Source organism: Zalophus californianus, chromosome 4, assembly GCF_009762305.2.
Source record: "Zalophus californianus isolate mZalCal1 chromosome 4, mZalCal1.pri.v2, whole genome shotgun sequence".
Lineage (NCBI taxonomy): Eukaryota > Metazoa > Chordata > Mammalia > Carnivora > Otariidae > Zalophus > Zalophus californianus.
The window spans coordinates 168,579,959-168,594,277 of record NC_045598.1 but is presented as its reverse complement, the minus strand read 5'-3'; the positions used below and the strand labels follow the sequence as shown (position 1 = coordinate 168,594,277).

The window sequence follows — 14,319 nt, the reverse complement described above, 5'->3', positions numbered from 1 at the left end:
AGTATGGAGCCCTACATGGGACACTACATAGAGGCCGACATGGGGCCCAATGCAGGGCTTGATCTCATAACCCTGAGATCATGACTTGAAGCGAAACAAGAGTTGGATGGTCAACCAACTGTGCCACCCAGGCACTTGCAATTCTTTAAGGTCCTTTCTTGTGTGACACCTCCAAGGGGACATTCTTTAAGTTGTGTTTTTTAATTTTTAAACTTGGGATGGAAAGTCCAAACCAAAATAGAGAATATTTGGACATTTCACATAGATTAGGCCCAGACTGTATTTTTTGCATAATAGTGAAATTCCAGTGCCTTGTAGATTTTTAGAAGCAATTTATCAACTTACCTGTCTTGGTCCTACCTCTTACATTTTAATATTTATTTGCCATATTTAGGTCATATGAAAACTCTTTATAACCTTAAAAATAAATTTTTATTAGAGCCTTGTAAGCTCATCTCTCTACTTCTCAGTGCTCAAGAAGTAAATACACTGGAGCAGTGGTATTTCCTATAGAGTGACAAGCCTCCTATCCCTTAGTCTCTTTTTAGCTGAGAGGAATACTTCGTTTTCATTCTTGTCCAAGGGGCTATAAAATAGCTAAGATTCTGGGTGAAGAAGGAATTTGGAGGTTTGCTACTAATCATATAGTTTGTTTTACCTCCTGCATCCTGAAAATGCTAGTATAAAACCTATTGTATTCAGGCTATTTGGGGAGAGACTTAGTTGGGGAGAGACTTAGTAAGATTACAGACTCTTTTCCAGAGAAATGCATTTTTTAGGTATTAATGCATGCTGGAGGCTCTGCTTTAGTCTCTAGAAAAATTATTACTTTAATTAGCATATTTAATGAACACTGTGGAGTCACAACATTGTGTTTGTGATGTGCTCTCTGATCTTTCTGGAGATGGGAAGGCTGAGCATCAGAAAAGGATCATTAACTGGACAGCAAGATTCCCCATGGGAAAAATCTAAGAGCTAGTATCAGAACCTAGATCTCAAGATTCCAAGTCTTTTTTTTTTTCTACTGTTGCAAATTGAATCTAACTTCTGCTTATATTACACCTAAATTGTACATTGGCAGATATTTTGGAAATACTGATTTAAAAAAAAAATCATCCTATAAAATCATGTTTGTACTGTCAGTTGCTTGGTAATCTCTCCCCATCTCCTTCTCCCTATTCCTTTAAAATGAATAGTACTGGCTCCTGTTTTACTTGTGGTATTGGAACTTTTTGTAAGTTAAGTTTGATTAAATTCCATTTCAAATGGGTGATTTTAATTTAAAAGCGAGAATTTTAAAGCAGAAAGAGGCCATAGCAATTGTTCTATACCACATTTATGTGGTTGATATGTACAAATCTGTTAAAGTAGCTGGAAAGGAGGAGGTCTGTTATGTACCAGAGGAACAAAAATTTAAGATAAAAGATAATTGATATGAGATTATCATATTATTTTTATACTGCTTCTTCTTGAGGCCATCATATTGTATATAAAAAGAAAAACTAAAAAACCAACTTCTTGAATAGTTGAAAAGTTAGCTGCCGTATTTATCATGAGAAATATAACCTTCCTTGGAATAAGCAGATTTGTAATTTCTTTGCCTCGTAACAAACGTTGAAAAAATAAGATTGTGACCATCTGAGGGAGGTTCTTTTGTACTTTATGATCCTGAATCTTGTTTGCTTTATTAAACCGTAGTGCTATAACCAAGGAAATGACAGGCATATAACTTTACTTTTGCTAAAACCTGATTAAGAGTTTAAAAATGAAATGGTTAGATTCCAAGTTAAGCAAATATATTTACTCCACATAATTGTACATTCATTATCATAGAAGTAACTTGGTTATTATGTTGACTATAAAATTGTCTCCTGTATTACATGTTTGCTATTCATTATTGGGCTATATTGTTTTTTAAAATCTTCTATTTATTATAGTCTCAGTCTGCACCTATTCTAGTAATATTGCTTTAAGTTAATAATAGACATTATCGTCATTAATTTGATGAAAGTAAAAGTCTTTCAACCTTTTCATTCTGTACATGGCGATTAACCTATAACTCTAATGAAAAATTAATATCTGTTAGTTAACACAAAAGAACACACAAACAAGAAAAAAGAATTTTTTAAAATTTAGCAATATGCAGCAGGGGGCACCAGATGAAGGCAAAAATGAATTCTTATATTTTAAATCAGCTACAGCTTGTATTCTGTTCATATTTAAATAATGTGGTAGTTAATTGTTTCCCTATTCATTTTCTTGATGATTTTAACTTCTCAGTTCTAAAAGCTGTGTTGAAGAAGACATTCTCACTTTATTAATTCAAATGAAATGTCTTAAAATTAACCAGTTTAGCAATTACACAATTTTTTTCTTAAACATTTACTATTTTTAAGAGTTTTAAGAAGGGAGTGGAAACCACATTTAATAAATAATTTCTTGTTTAGAACAAGGCATTATTATTGTGTTTTTAGTAGCTTTTCTACAGTATGCTATTTCATTAATGAAAAAAGGAAAGCTTCAGTGATTTGAAATGATTTGAAAGCTTAAATTCGTTTTTGGTATAGGTGAACTGAATGAATTTTAAATCTGGAAACTGTCCTTTAGCTAATAAATAGTTGTGTAAAAACAAGTTTTCAAAAAGGCTTGTTTTTTACTATTTGTGGCATCATTAAAGTTTTTCTTTTACCCCCTCCTCTGTATCATCTAGTCCAATATCAGATGGAAATGATGCGCAGCCTTCGCCATGTCAACATCGATCACCTCCACGTGGGTTGGTACCAGTCCACGTACTATGGCTCGTTCGTCACCCGAGCACTCCTGGATTCTCAGTTCAGTTACCAGCATGCCATTGAAGAATCTGTCGTTCTCATTTACGGTTAGTGGGAGTTTCCTTTATTATTCTTTTCTTCCCTTAATGTTATTACTACTATTTTTGCGTTCTGTCTTTTTGCCTCTAAGAGCAGCCTGGCAGGCCTTCTCAAGTAAATACCAACCCTGTTTCTGCAGCAGCCTCAGCAGCAGCTAAGTCTAGACAGGGTTTCCTTCTTTCTGTTTATTTTTCTTGCTATCAGAGCCCTGATGTGTACATTTTGGAATGCTCGAGTAGCTGCTTCATTTTTATTCCTCCATCTCCCCTCCCTCATTTGAAGGGGCTGGTGGAACTAGACCAGATGTCTAACAAACCCCAATTGCTAGAGTGTCTGGCTCTGTACGTGACTGACCAATCATAACACAGTGTGCCAAGTTTTTTTTATACCTCTGACAGCAGCGTACAAAACCTGGACTGTTTCTTAGCACAAAGATTTTTTTCTTTTCGGCCTATTTAATGGTGTTTCCTCAAGCTCTCCAGACCAGATGTTCTGTGCTGTATCAGAACTGTAGGCAATTTAACAGCTTTATAGCCTTCCCCCTCCCCAAACACTCACAGTTTGCCATATCTGGCAGACTTGCATATAGTTTCCAGCTGAGAAGTAAATGTAACGTCCTGAGTATCTGTCAGAAAAAATACTAATGAATACGATCAATCTTATGAGCTGCCCCAAAATTGTTTCAGTATGTTAACAATTGGATTACAGTAAAGAACAAGTTGTTAAAGTGTACTTATATTGGCTGGAAACATTGCATCATCAGACCTTGATGAATTTTCCACTTGTTTCAATCTATTTTGGTTTTCATTTTATCACCTATTGCTAAAAGTTTCACTGTGTTAAGTTTCAGACAACATGAATGTTAACACAGGTTTTAGGCGAATATTGGCATGCCGGAGCCGTTATCATGCAGCAAGTGCTAAGCTCCCTTACTCATGGAGTGTGTAAGCAGCTAGTTTTGACAAAATGAGTTTCTCTGGAACTAAAACGACACTTTTGTGATAGCACTTTTTACTCATTTCATTTTTAGAATCTGTTTTAACTAAAAAATTTGGACAGTGATTACTAGGATGGATACATTTTGTTCACAGGGCTATTCATTTAAATTAGTTGACTGAACTACACAAATGAATGCAATGTATTTTCACATTTAATATTCATTAGTATTTTTCTTCTAATTATACAAGATGAATATAATGTGTATAGAACATATGAGATGTTTAATTTTCATCAAGATTTCTGGTTCAAGCTGACGAATAGATTTGAAAATATAACTGCATTTTGAATCTTCTGTTTTTAAAACTTTAAGGAGGAAGTTATTCTACCAATTCCAAGTAGGATGATAAGGCTCCTACATCTTCACTTAACTATTCGCTATACTGGTTTTAATCTGCTTCAGATTGAGTTCTGATCTTTTATTTTGATCTTCATCTTGTAAATATAGTGTGATAAGTAACAGTGTGCCTAGAACCAGTGTCATTCAGGCAAAGCATTGTCAGTAACGAAATTGTTAGTAATTTCTCTTTTCCTTATTTGAGATCCCATAAAAACTGCCCAAGGGTCTCTCTCGCTGAAAGCATACAGACTGACTCCTAAACTGATGGAAGTTTGTAAAGAGAAGGATTTTTCTCCTGAAGCGTAAGTGTTTGGGGGCCTGTGAGGTGTATGGTAAAGCATTGGCTGTTTTCCTTTTAAGATTTTAGTTTGCCACATTTATTGAATCCTTGGTAGTGGTGGCATGGTAATGCTTTTGCCACGTGGATGGTAGAAGTCTTTTGCATGGCTGAGTGCCACTTGATTTCTCCCTTTCCATGTTTAAACTGTTCTTTATGGAATGTCTCATCTGTTGTTCTCACTGTGGGTGAATTCAGTTGGAGTGGAAATTAATTAGCTACTGAATTTGAAGAAATAAATGATTAAGTAAAGGGAGGTGGGATGAGTGACCGGTGGCTGTCACACTGTGAGCTCTGTGTCAGGATGATTGTGAGCTGTATGTCTTACTTTCTGAGCGCCTGTTTCATGGGGCGGTGGGGATGGGAAAGACATAAACATTTTAAGGTATCAGTAAGGAATGTGGCATTTTGGAAATTTTTTGGGTGATAGGTATGCACAGACTTAATCGGTAAAGCTGTTTTATGATTTTACATAATGGCATTGGGATATTTACATTAAAATTTTTAAAAATTCAGAATTCTTTCATTTTCTGTTAATTATGGGAGTTTTGACTTCTTATTAAATTGAAGTTAGTGGCTTTGATTTCATGTAGGACAGTTCTTTGCTAGTTTCCCAATAGCTTCTAAAGAAATTAAGGTGCAAAAGATTTTAAAAGCTAACTCATGAACAATTCCTGGGTATGATAGTTACAACTAAATTAATGGGAAATTGCATTCTTGCTGTGTCCTGAACCATTGTATATAGGATATCCTGTGAGTGTTCTGCTAGTTGTTAGTTTCTTCTTCGGTAGGCTTTTAAAATGAACTTTCCAAGAACTGAAGTATGTCTCTGTTCTAGCTATTTATTTTAAATGTTTTAGATACAGATTATATAGCATAACTACCCATGACATTTACATTTTAGTATCAATGAAATTTTGAAGATACCTGATTACAAAGAAAGAACAGTTTCTTCTGCCAAGAATCTTTGTTTTCTGGGCTTTATAGCTCAAACTTGGATTGTTTTCAGTGTTATTCAAATCATTCGACTTATGCTTGACTCTGTAAAACTAGTTTCTCTTTTTTAAAGAGTGCTAATGAAACAAAGATCCTGGAGATGGCCTGTAATTAGGGAAAATGTATGAAATAGTCAATTTAACACTTACTTCTGACCACCAGACTAAAGTATTTTTAACATGCTTCACAGATTGAAAAAGGGAAATATCACCTTTGAGCACATGTTTGAAGAAGTGCCGATTGTAATTAAAAATTCACATCTGATCAACGTCCTAATGTGGGAGCTTGAGAAGAAGTCAGCTGTAGCAGATAAACATGAATTGCTCAGTCTTGCTAGTAGGTAAGTGACCCTGTCTAATGAAAAGTCCTTTTTTAATCACTTTCTGCACTTAGAATTTAACCTATGGATCCAGAAAAAAATTAAGCATATTTTGAGGTTCTTGAGACATATGTAATGACATGTAGTATTTGTCCAGCCCTGCTAACATCCCAGGAAAAAAGCCAAACTGATAAAATGAAAGTGTTTGAATACTAATAATTCCTGTTATAAGAACCCTCTGATGCCTTTGCTGTATCATTTTTGCTTTGATATAGGGTAAATGCCCATGGGGGAGGGTTTTTTGGCGGTGGGGGTGGCTTAGCTTTATTTATTGTACACTGTCCTTGGAGGCCTATGGTATTATGTTGGGATATTTAATAATGCTCAGGAAAAATACAAAAATGCTTCTTTGTTTTACTGGTGGCACTTGCCCTTGTTCAGATGCAGACTGTATTAGTAGTGAATTTCCAGTGTGGATTTTCAAGTAAAATTAGGATTTTCTGAACTTGACACTGGCTTTTTCTGTCTTAGTGGTGACATAACTTCCTCCATTGTGACTGCTTTAGCTATCTAGTAGCTACATATTATTTATTGTATTGGTAAAGGGCTGACTGAGGTGTTCCAAACAGATTATTTCCTTTATGGAATTCATGTTTCTTTTCCTAGCATTTATTGCTCTTAACAGAAATACAGGCAGAATTGTCTATATAGCGCCTCTTAAGTGCCTTTTAAGTTTGATCTTAGTGATTGTTTTGTGGTGGGAGAATGCTAGCAGCAGACTTGTAGAATGAAATTAAATAAGAGTAGGTAGTCAGTCTATATGCATTTGTTGGATGACTGAAAAAAACAAGGTGTGTTTTCTTAAGCAACCACTTTGCAATAGAGGCTCAGTTTATCGGATTTCTCTAATCCCAGATAGAAGCTTGTACAAAAGAACATACAGACTTTGTACTTGTTTGTTAGAAGACAAGTAGGGTAAACCCAGGAGGACCTGAGAGCCCCGTGTTGTTCTCCATGCTCTGGGCTGGATAGGACCGTACTTGAAGTGACACTTTGTATTGCATGAATCCATCATAGGGGCCACTAGAAAGTATGTACAGAGGAAGGAGATGGAAACTGCATGGTAAACGAAGTGCTAAGTGATACAGCCAGCTTTCAAGGCTAATTTGGCACTGAAGAGTGCACTGCTGACTGCAAACATATATTCATAATAGTCCTTTAATTTGTCTCTTTTAGAAGGTCATACTTAATTCTTCATTGCTTTTACAAACACACTGAGCACACCTGTATTTAAAGCATTGCACTAAGAACATTCTTTAGCATGCAGGGTTACAATTTGATGTATTGAGTATATATAGTTATACAATAATTTTAAATTTACTACATGAAAGTGTTTGCTTATATAATATATGCCTTCACCTCTTCCCAAGCTTATTGAGCATACAAAACAAATACAGCCCTTTTGTGCTTTAAATTATCAGTGAGCTGGTTCGTAATATCTGTCCAAAACAGCATTTATACAAGAAAATGTTCCCAGTTTGCCATAGCAACTAAGATCTAGACAAATATTTTATTATTTTTATCTTCTGTATTTTATGTGAAATAGAAAGAGGGGCCCTTTCCTTTTCATGTGAAATTATTTAAAAGGTAAATTTGTGTTGCAGTTGGAAGGAAAAAAATGAAGCAACCCTGAAGCAGTGCCTATACTGATGGGTTGTTACATTCATCCAAATTGGTAATACTGTTTTAAAAGACTTTGTACATCTCAAATTTCAATTTATTTTTAAGATTTATTTGTTAGAGAGAGAGACAGCATGCAAGTGAGGGTAGAGGCTGAGGGGGAGAGGGAGAGAGAGAATCTCAGGCAGACTCCCCACTGAGTGTGGAGCCTGACGCGGGGCTCCATATCACGACCCTGAGATCATGACCTGAGCTGAAATCAAGAGTCGGACGCTTAACTGACTGAGCCACCCAGGCGCCCTTCAAATTTTAATTTCTTACATCAATAGCATGATGGTAGTCAGGCCTGTCGCCATAAATTTTTTTCTAAGAAACCACATCAGAAATCATGCCCAAGAAGCTCTTCAGATTTTGCTTGGTCTTGCTTTTCACTACCCGTGTGTGGATACCACTTTTTTGGTTTACCTGATATATTTGTTCTAGGCTGTGAATAAAACATACTACATTTCCTTTCATTTAAAGAATGTTTTTAATTTTTCATTTTAATTTTATTGGCTGGAAGTTCTAGCAATGGCTGTTTCATAACAGCCTTTATTAATGTTTACAAATGTGTTACCCAAGCCTTCAGCTTTTCACACATGAAGAAACAGTTCTGTTTTTATTTCGCCTTTAAACAAGTAAACTAAGGGTGGGCATTATACATTAAGGATAAATTGATACTGCAGCCAGAGCAGACTTTTCACTGTGTGTCTTGGTTCACATCTGTTGAAGTGAGCTGTTTTTCAGTTCTTTGTTTCCTTGATAATAAAAGAAAAGGCTATATTATTGAAACTCCTAACAGTAACTCCGTGGTTCAGTATTCTAGTTGAATGGGTACTGAAAAGATCCCCATAAAGTTGCTCTTGGTAATGGACCTGATTTCCTGTGAATGTTATCTGTGAAATAGGTATTATTTTAATTCCTTTTGCCCTTCAAGATCTGTTGTACAGATTTTTGAATGTTTCTTATTGGATATATTTTTGAAGAACATTGTAGTGATAAAAATGTTATGAAATGTTTAAAGGCCTCATATCTATGCTTGTGTTTTTTCACTAATTACATATATTTAACAATAGTAGTTCATATTAAAGACATTTTTTGGTGTAGATCGAGAGGGTCTATTCTAGTAGCACCTTTCTCATTGCTGTAATTAGTGTAGTCAGACTCCAGGATTTAAGGTGGAGGAACGAATAATAGATGTGTCTCTGCATATGGCAGTAACTCCCTTTATGATTTTCTCCAGTGTCACTATCCTCCCCATCGCCCAGCTGTAGGGTTTGTGGTGATCTTTCTCTTCTCTGAATTTCTTTTGCACTTCAGCATATAAATGACTTATTTAACAACTAATTGCATAGTAATGGTAGCATTTCTTGCTTAGCTCTCTGGGCCTCAGTTCTTCCACTGATAGAAATGAAAGGATTGGTGCCCCATTCCTGTCCATTCTGCCTTCTCGGGATCTGACTGGGTTCTTCTACACTCTTTTTCCTCAGATATCTTCAGTTACTTTCCATACTGGTTCTTTTCTCTTAGGTTTCTTGACTTGTTTTTCCCATTAAAAAAAATTGAAAATGTTCAACTCCTCAGAAAAACTGAAAACAAACAGTCTGATGAACACACATAAACCTTTTGCCTAGACTCACCAGTGGTCTGTCTTGCCACATTGGTACCTGCTCTCTATCTATATACATAAATGCATAACTTTTTTTTTCTGAACCATTTGAAAGTAAATTCCTGACATAACTTTTAACCCATAAATATTTAAACATACGTCTTCCAAAAATAAGGATGTCTAAATTAAAGCCTCCCTCATCTTAAAAAACAAAGTTACAAAAAAAGCACTTTTTGACCTCATGCCATTATTATCCATTTCCTTTCACCTTTTGATTCATATTCACCTGTTTTATTTTGTGTTTTTTAAAGATTCATTTATTTATTTGAGAGAGAGAGAGAGTGCACACGATCGAGTGTGGCGTGGGGGGATGGAGCAGAGGGAGAAGGAGGGAGAGTCTTAAGCAGACTCCATGCTGAGGGCGGAGCCCAATGCAGGGCTCAGTCTCACAACCCTGAGATCCTGACCTGAGCCGAAATGAGTTGGTTGGTTAACCGACTGAGCCCCCCAGGCACCTTGTATTCATCCGTTTTTGTAGTCAGACTTCTTAGTGTTCCATCTATTCTGTGTTGTCAGAGCTCTCACTAAAGTCACAAAGGACGACTTTATCACCGTGTTACTGGGTGTTGTAGACACTTAAACACTTAATATGTTGATGACTCCTTCTTCCTGAAATACCTTTTTTTGGAGTCTGTGCAACTGCAACGCTGTGAGGTTCCTTCTCATTCTCCATGGTGAGCCCTCTTTGCTCATCCCTAAAGATCAGTGTTCCTCAGGGTCTGTCTTCTCGTGTGTACATTCCTGGGGTGATTTCATCTTATTTCTGTGTCTTTTGCTACCTTAGACCAGGGCCTCATTATTTCTGTTCCTGATTACTTTCACAGTCTCCTGACTTCCTGCTTTTAACCTTTTCCTCTTCCGTTGTAGTGATCTTGCTAAATGCAAATTGTATGATCATATTACTCCTTCGCTTAACTTTTTGGCTGGTTCCCCACTGGCCTTCGAATAGAATCCAAACTTCTAGTCCTGGCTTCCAAGACTCTCTGTGCTATGACTGTTGTCTGCCTCTTAGTTTCACTGCTCTCTTTTTTCCCAGTCCTGCCTTTCTGTGCAGTTCTTCAAAGGCATTATGCTTTTCATGCCAGAGTGTCTGAACACACTGCCGTCACCCAGTGTTTGGCAGTGTCCTTCCCACCTTCCTTGTCTCCAGCTCCTCTTCAGAAACTCTAACTTCACCTGTCAGAGAATCTGGAAACTCATCCGGTTCTGCCATACTATCTTTTATGCTTCCATTTTATTGGAATCATGACACCCTTGTGCTGTGTTTATCTGGGTGCATTCCTGTCTTCTCCTTAGGATGGGTGGAGTGCAGCAGTGTCTTACGGAGTTTAAGCCTTAGTGTCCGACAGAGTGACTAGCAGAGTATATACGTGCTCATTAGAAGGTACTGAAAGAGTGCATTTAGATGACAGAGTGTTGATAAATTTTAATCTTGAAGTTGTTTAGAACAGTGTAGCTATATAATCAATGGATCTGGACATTTGGCTAGCTCCTTGCTAGAACAAATCATTTTATTCGCTCACCTTTCACCATAGGCCCAGACACTTAATTAGAGGTAAGTTAAAATCAAGCTGTTAAGAAATTAGAAGAAAACAGGAGCAAATACTTAATCTCGTTTACAAAGAAAAAGAAATATTTTAAAGTTAAAAAATGATTCACAAAATTAAAATGGAATAAGAAAAATATGAAAACTTAATTTGAAAAAAGCACTTTTTCAAAAAACTGAAACATTTGAAAAAAAGACTAAGTCATTAGGCCAAGTCACTGGGCCAAGGTTATATAGATAGTGCCAGACCTGGGATTTAGATGGTACATTTATTTACACACACACACACACACACACACACACACACACACACACACACCCCAGTTCTGTGCTCTTTTCTGCTATTTAAGAAAGAGCCAAAACTGGCTAATTTTCTCCAGGTTATAGATACAGTCCATTTAGGATCCATACTGTAACTAAATTTGTCATTTATTCCCAACATTCCCAGGCTGTTCCTTCCTCAGCCTGCCCCTTCTCTGTAAATGCCATAAACCAGCATTTGGCTGCTCAAGCCAGGAAACTGGGAGTCACCCTCGGTTTCTCTCTCACTTCTGCCCGTTTTTCTCACGTTCTCCCATGCTTACTGCCACCATCCTCATCCAGGCCACCACTGTTCTCTTTGTAATACCACAGTAGGTTCTGTGTGCTTATGTGTGTAGCTTTTAAAGTAGAGATGAAATTTACATAACATAAAATCTGCCATCTTAACCATTATTTTGTCTTCCCAGCACAGTATATGGGTGTCCAGTTTCTCTACATCCTTGCCAGCACTCCACAGTAGACTCTTAACTCATCTCCTGGTTTCCACTCTCCAGTCTGTTCTCTGCATAGCAGCCAGAGTGGTCATTTTAAAATTTAAGACAAAATATATCACAAACACATACAACCCAAGGGCACCATTTATGTTGGAGTTGAGGAGTCTCGTTCACACTGACTGTTGTTAGGGTGTTTTGTGGTGCAGTTAATGGCTTCCCATCTGTGTTTGTCTGACCTCTGTAACCTGTCGCTGTGCTCCAGCCATGCCAGACCCCTTCTTTTTATCTGCCTAGTACTTGCCCATCTCAGGCATTCAGCACTGATGCTGTCTTCTGCTTAGAATACTTTTTTGCTTGGGTGATTCCTTCTAATCATTTGCTTTCAGCCTGTCCTCTCCATAAGGGAAAGAGATAGGGCAACCATACTATCTAAAGTGTTTCTACCTTTTTTCTCCTCCCTACTCCCAATCATTTGTAAGCTCAGTGAAGATAGAGACCATGAATGTCTCATGCATTATCGCTTCTCTGTTTGCTAACACTAAAGTCAGAACATAATAGGTGCTTAATACTTGTTTGAAATGAATGAGTGAATACTATTTGTTAACTAGGTATTTTTAGAGTACACATATGTAGTAGCAGGCTTTACCATGGTAGGAGATAGTTGCAGGCAGAAATCAATGAATATGGTGGTGATCGCACTAACCATGAGCATCCCTTTATAAGGTGATTTTGGTAAATGAGTTGCAATAGAAATTTCTGGAGAGAAAAAGAAGTGTCAGTGACTGTCCTATGGATTCTAGGAATGGCAAGAGGAAAGGAGCCCTCTTTTCTTCTTCATTTGGCTTTGCAGAATAAATGCTATTGCTGTTCTTTTAGAACCTGCTGGATAGAGGAATCATGTACCAGAAGTCTTAGTGTCTGGTTCCTCCTTTCCATGGCTCCTGATTTAAATGCTCTGGAGCACAGTTGGGGAGGGGGTGGTGCTAAGTGGTCTAAGAAAAGGGTGTAGGAGTACTGAGCTGAGGTTAAACTTGGTTGTTCAGAAAATATACATTATAGATAACCTGCTAGATATGTTTAACAGCTCCTACTCTGATATATGTATGCTCTGATAATAAGAAACTGAGCTATTTCAGATACTCTGGTGGTTACAGGTGTGGGTTCAGTATGGAAAGTTTAATAACAAGCTGACTCAGATTCTTTCCTGTCCCCTTGCTTTTATGCGGATGTGTGCTCTCATTCTTTTAGCAAATGGCAAATCAATTTAATATCTCAGAAGTGTTTAGAGCAGTGGCAGACCTCTGGCTTTAAAGTATGACATGTCAGTATATTTACATTTCAGCAACCATTTGGGGAAGAATCTACAGTTGCTGATGGACAGAGTGGATGAAATGAGCCAAGATATAGTTAAATATAACACGTACATGAGGAACACGAGTAAACAGCAGCAGCAGAAACATCAGGTTGGTGTTAGGGGAAAATTTGACACACACAGGATTCATTTCTAAGTATGGTGCTTCAAGAGTTATCTTCAAAACGATCAAAATCATATTTGATAAAGTATTGACTATTAGCTAGTAACTCTATCATATTTAATTTATTACCACATACTACTTCTAAGTTGTACCTAAAAATACCTGTTTTAAAGAGAGCCGGTATATTAAGCTCAGATCGCGATGGCAGTGTTATGCAATTAAGAGATACATTTATTGAGAGAATCAGAGGCAAAAGAGATTCTGGAGTGTCACAGCTCATTTCTTTACTAACTATAATTGGTTTGGTAGTGGCTCATTGCAGCATAGTTAGCAATCTTCAATTCATTTGAAAAACTGAGCAATTGTGATTAAGAGCAAGCAATTTTGATAGGAAATAATAGACCAACTGCTGTGAAATAGATAGTATAATACAGATAAAAACCCTAGAACTACCTGAATATTCTCATATGCACATATATACTGCTATGGCCATTTAACCTTTTCTTTATTCGTGTTGCTTGAAGGCCACATGATTTTCACAGTTCCTGGAATATTGTTTTTGGACTGTATTGCTCAGCATTTGATTCATAGATAAGTTGATTCCAGAATGTTTACCTGTGAAAGCATTTGTATATGACTACCGTGTGTTCATTAAAATGTACTTTAAACTTGGTGTTGTTAACTGTACAGTTCTCAGCGCAACTACAACTTAGGTGGCTCTGAGAATATTATATTTAAAAATTTTTTTTAATATCTATGTTCATATATAGTGAAATTTAAAATACTTTGTTTCTACTGTACTTAGAATTTAAAAAAAACACATATAAATCTATAAAGTATTTACTTTTTAACTGAAAAGTGGATAGTTGGTAAAGATGGCGGTAGTGAAAAACTTCTAAAGGGTGGTGGGGGGAAGGACAGAAAAACCTCGCTTGATTCCATTCCCCTGCTGGTTCTTCCCATAGGGGAAGGATGCAACCTGGAGTATCAAATTGAAAATCTGTCAACTCTGAGATAGTTGATTCTGGAAACTAGTCTTACAGTCATTTTCCAGAATTCCAGCATGTCTTAAAATTTTGCATTTGATGTTTATTTGTACCAGCACCATTCATAACCCTTTTTAAATTTGTCTGGCTTCTACCCTCAAACCCTATACTGAGTTTAGAAATCTTTGCAAAAAGCAAGGTACTTTCCTTCTTTAGGAACCCAAGGACTTAAATTTTTTACTAGCCCACCTTGGTTTCTCATTACCTGACCTTTTAAGGCTCTATATGGGATATTTTCCCTCTGCCACTGT

The 14,319-nt window shown here is 36.8% G+C and overlaps 1 protein-coding gene across 2 annotated transcripts in view; it reads left to right on the top strand.

Annotated features, from left to right (window-relative positions):
• EIF3H (eukaryotic translation initiation factor 3 subunit H) overlaps positions 1-14,319 on the top strand; it is a 92,433-nt gene that overhangs the window by 75,575 nt on the left and 2,539 nt on the right. Inside the window, exons 3-6 of one of the 2 annotated variants that reach the window (XM_027572420.1) lie at positions 2,711-2,878; positions 4,409-4,508; positions 5,730-5,879; positions 12,890-13,010. In XM_027572420.1, the coding sequence (XP_027428221.1) occupies positions 2,711-2,878; positions 4,409-4,508; positions 5,730-5,879; positions 12,890-13,010 (539 nt within the window). The remainder of the gene's footprint in view (positions 1-2,710; positions 2,879-4,408; positions 4,509-5,729; positions 5,880-12,889; positions 13,011-14,319) is intronic. The other variant, XM_027572431.1, reaches the window with a different exon arrangement.